Source organism: Leguminivora glycinivorella, chromosome 9, assembly GCF_023078275.1.
Source record: "Leguminivora glycinivorella isolate SPB_JAAS2020 chromosome 9, LegGlyc_1.1, whole genome shotgun sequence".
Taxonomy (NCBI): domain Eukaryota; kingdom Metazoa; phylum Arthropoda; class Insecta; order Lepidoptera; family Tortricidae; genus Leguminivora; species Leguminivora glycinivorella.
In genome coordinates, this window is record NC_062979.1 from 22616510 (window position 1) to 22619603 (window position 3094).

At 38.6% G+C, this 3094-nt stretch overlaps 1 protein-coding gene across 1 annotated transcript; it reads left to right on the top strand.

Moving 5' to 3' along the window:
- Positions 1-845: 845 nt before the first annotated feature.
- On the top strand, positions 846-2643 carry LOC125229603 (protein FRG1 homolog). The gene is made up of 4 exons (XM_048134486.1): positions 846-987; positions 1070-1443; positions 1749-1944; positions 2468-2643. Exons 1-4 carry the CDS (start codon positions 926-928, stop codon positions 2613-2615), a joined length of 780 nt encoding a protein of 259 aa, XP_047990443.1. The 5' UTR covers positions 846-925; the 3' UTR covers positions 2616-2643.
- Positions 2644-3094: the final 451 nt, after the last annotated feature.

The following is a 3094-nucleotide window of genomic DNA, read 5'->3' on the forward strand; positions in this document are numbered from 1 at the left end:
ACAACTATTAATTACTGTTTGCTAAGCAAAATCCCAGTAATATTCACTAAGTCAACACGGTAACGCGGAAGTTGCTCTACGCACGGAGGTCCAACTTTAACTGGTCATGGCTTGTTTTGTTTCTATGGGAGTGAGTGGATGTTTGGAACCATTCTTTCCGGAGCTTTATTAGGAATCGAATGAAACTTATTCCAATGGAATTTGAGTCGTATAATTTTAGAAATAAAGTTTTAAATAGAATGAGATATTCGGGCTCAAATTTGTGGCGTGGGAAACATAGGTGTACGAATTCGCGGACACATATGTGCGCCACTGGGAGTTGACGGAAACTAGGATTTTCAAGGACGCGGGAAACCTGGTAAAATTATTTACGGCTCATATCTGAGCCATCGGGATCCCACAGGTTAAGGTTCATAGACTCTACACTCCTTAGGTGATTAATGTAATAACCATAGTTTAACTTTTAAGTGTGTTTGCTTTTATTTATGTCAATTTAACATGTACATAATTATATTACCACATAAGTGCTTTGGTGAAATACTGTTAACTTTTGTGTATTTTTAATAAATAAATAAAAAAACGTGAAAAAAGTCCCAGAATCGGGCCCCTTTTGCTATACTCTGACTGCCCCTGTCTATACTACTGTAATGTTTGACGTTATCACGTTAAACTACCGTCCGTAAACCGACTTTACAGACAACCAATTTTTTTTTATTACCTCTTTTATGTGGCAGTATGGCCTACAAGCTTTGCCTAGACACGCAGGAAAAAAATACAGATGTCAGTGTCCTAGTCCTGTCAGCCAACTGTCAGCTGTCAATTTGAGCGTTTGCGTTGCGTTTTTCTTTGCTTTGCTTGAATTGCTTGGCTTCTCCGAAAAAGGACAATAAATCCGCGTTTTCCCGCTTAAGTATTATATTTTAGCATGGCGGACGAATATGCTGCAGTAAAAAGAGGAAAACTTATTTTAAAAGGCGACAAACCAAAGTAGGTTTCACAGATTTTAAGAATTTGCAGTTAGTTTCGCAATTAACCTAATCTCTGTAAATCTCTGTAAATTTGTTTTCAGAGCCAAGAAGCGTAAACACAAGAAGAATAAAGACAAATCAGACAGTTCTAAAGTAGACGAAGATTCTATTAAGCACGGGGGATGGTGGAAAGTGGAGAAAATCGAAGATGTAGTTGGTTCTATATCAATTGAGTTTGGAAATAATGCTTACATTTCGGCACTTGATAACGGCTTGTTTACTGTTGGAGCGCCTCACGGGGATGGCGAAGGGCCGGCTCCAGAAGAGATATTCACAGCTTTTCCAGCCGGAGAGACAAAGTTTGCTCTGAAGTCTGGATATGGGAAATATCTTGGAGTGTCGAAGGAGGGAGTGGTCATTGGTAGGTCTGACGCTGTGGGACCGATGGAGCAATGGGAGCCAGTGTGGCAAGAAAGTACGTTTTCGTTAGATTAAAAAAAAATGTGTTTATTAGAAAAAATTACATAAAATTTTCAACTATATCTGTGGTCCCACACTGGGCGAGGCCTGTGTCGTGGTGACCATTCTACAAAAAGATTGTGCCATAATATCTGTTTATTTCTGTTCCGAGGTCAGTATCTAAAGTTTTCATTGATTGTCCAATTGAAGAATCCAATTTACAAAACCAGTCAGTGCAATTATTACTCTCTGTTACATTAATTTTCCCCAAAATATATTTTATTAATTCTATATTTCTACTTACCATCTCACTATTTACAGGCAAAACAGCAATCCTCAGCGCCCTAAACAAATTCATGTGCGTAAGCCCGGAGGATGATTCCGTTGTGGCTTGGAATGCAGCTGCAGGGGAGACGGAGTTCTGCAGCATACGCAGCAATAAGGCCAAGGAGGTGAACACCGTGGTGCTGCCTGATGAGGAACAGGGGAACCTCAATGAGGTTGAGGTTAACTATGTGTGAGTTTGTAATTTTTCTGGACATCTTGCAATTTAATTGATAATTAAAAAAAAAACTAATTGAGAGGCTGTAAGTACCTAACTGTCAAATTCCATTCATGATAAGCAAATAGGAATTTATACTATGGTCAGGCCTGTCTCACTCGCGTGTGTAGGTCGATACCTACACACGCGAGTGAGACAGGCCTGACATGTCGATACCGTATCGAACTGTAAGTACCCCTCGCGAGGGGCAAATCAGTAGGGCCTCACGGGCGAGCGGTGTCGCACGAGAGTTGTTTGTCGCATCATACCTACGTTACTCATTCGACCGCTGACACAGAATTTATATTAATCTGATATCAATAAACATTAAAAAAGCGGCAAAGCAATAACTAAAGGGCAGAATTATTCAAGGCCTTTGAGTAGGTACTTAAGGGACTTCAATTGTTGATCCACCTCTAGCTCATTTTATACTGGACATCTCATAGTATATCTATTCTTATTATTATTGTCTTATTATGTCTATTCTGTTTAATTTCAGGAGAAAATTCCAGAAATTCCAAGATAAAAAACTCAAACTGAATGATGGGTCAGTTTCCGAGCTGAAAAGAGCTAAAGCTGAGGGCACATTACACGAGACACTGCTAGACAGACGAAGCAAAATGAAAGCAGACAGATATTGTAAATGAAACTGTTAATATAGGTATTTAAGGATGATTTTTGTTTTACTTTAGGGAAGACAGAACTACATCGAGTGCTGTTCATTATCATTAATGTTCCATCACCACTATTATATTATAGAATCCTAGAATCCATATAAAACATGTAGTAACATAAGCGGAAGGTAACAGAGCCTCATCAAAGCCAGTTGCCACTCCAGTCAGTTGAGAAACTTGATTATTCTATAGTTCACTTTTTGGTACAAAGAAATATCGATCTTTGATGTTAACCCTTAATTTGGCAGAGACTCTGGTGACATAAATTTTCCGATTTTACTTAATATATTGAATAACAGGTGTTTTTAAAGCGTCCGAAAAATATTTAAAAAAATCTAGATTTATTAGTTTTGGAAAAAAAATATGTCCGCCACAGCGGACTCTGCCAAATATTGGGATAAATTAATATGTCCGCTGAGGCGGACACTGCCAAACATACGGTCATTTAAAAT

Excerpts from the sequence above, each read along its gene's own strand:
- LOC125229603 (XM_048134486.1), top strand. The coding sequence starts at position 926 with ATGGCGGACGAATATGCTGCAGTAAAAAGAGGAAAACTTATTTTAAAA. Across the intron at positions 1,444-1,748 it reads GGAGCCAGTGTGGCAAGAAA|GCAAAACAGCAATCCTCAGC; the intron begins GTACGTTTTCGT and ends CACTATTTACAG. Across the intron at positions 1,945-2,467 it reads GAGGTTGAGGTTAACTATGT|GAGAAAATTCCAGAAATTCC; the intron begins GTGAGTTTGTAA and ends GTTTAATTTCAG.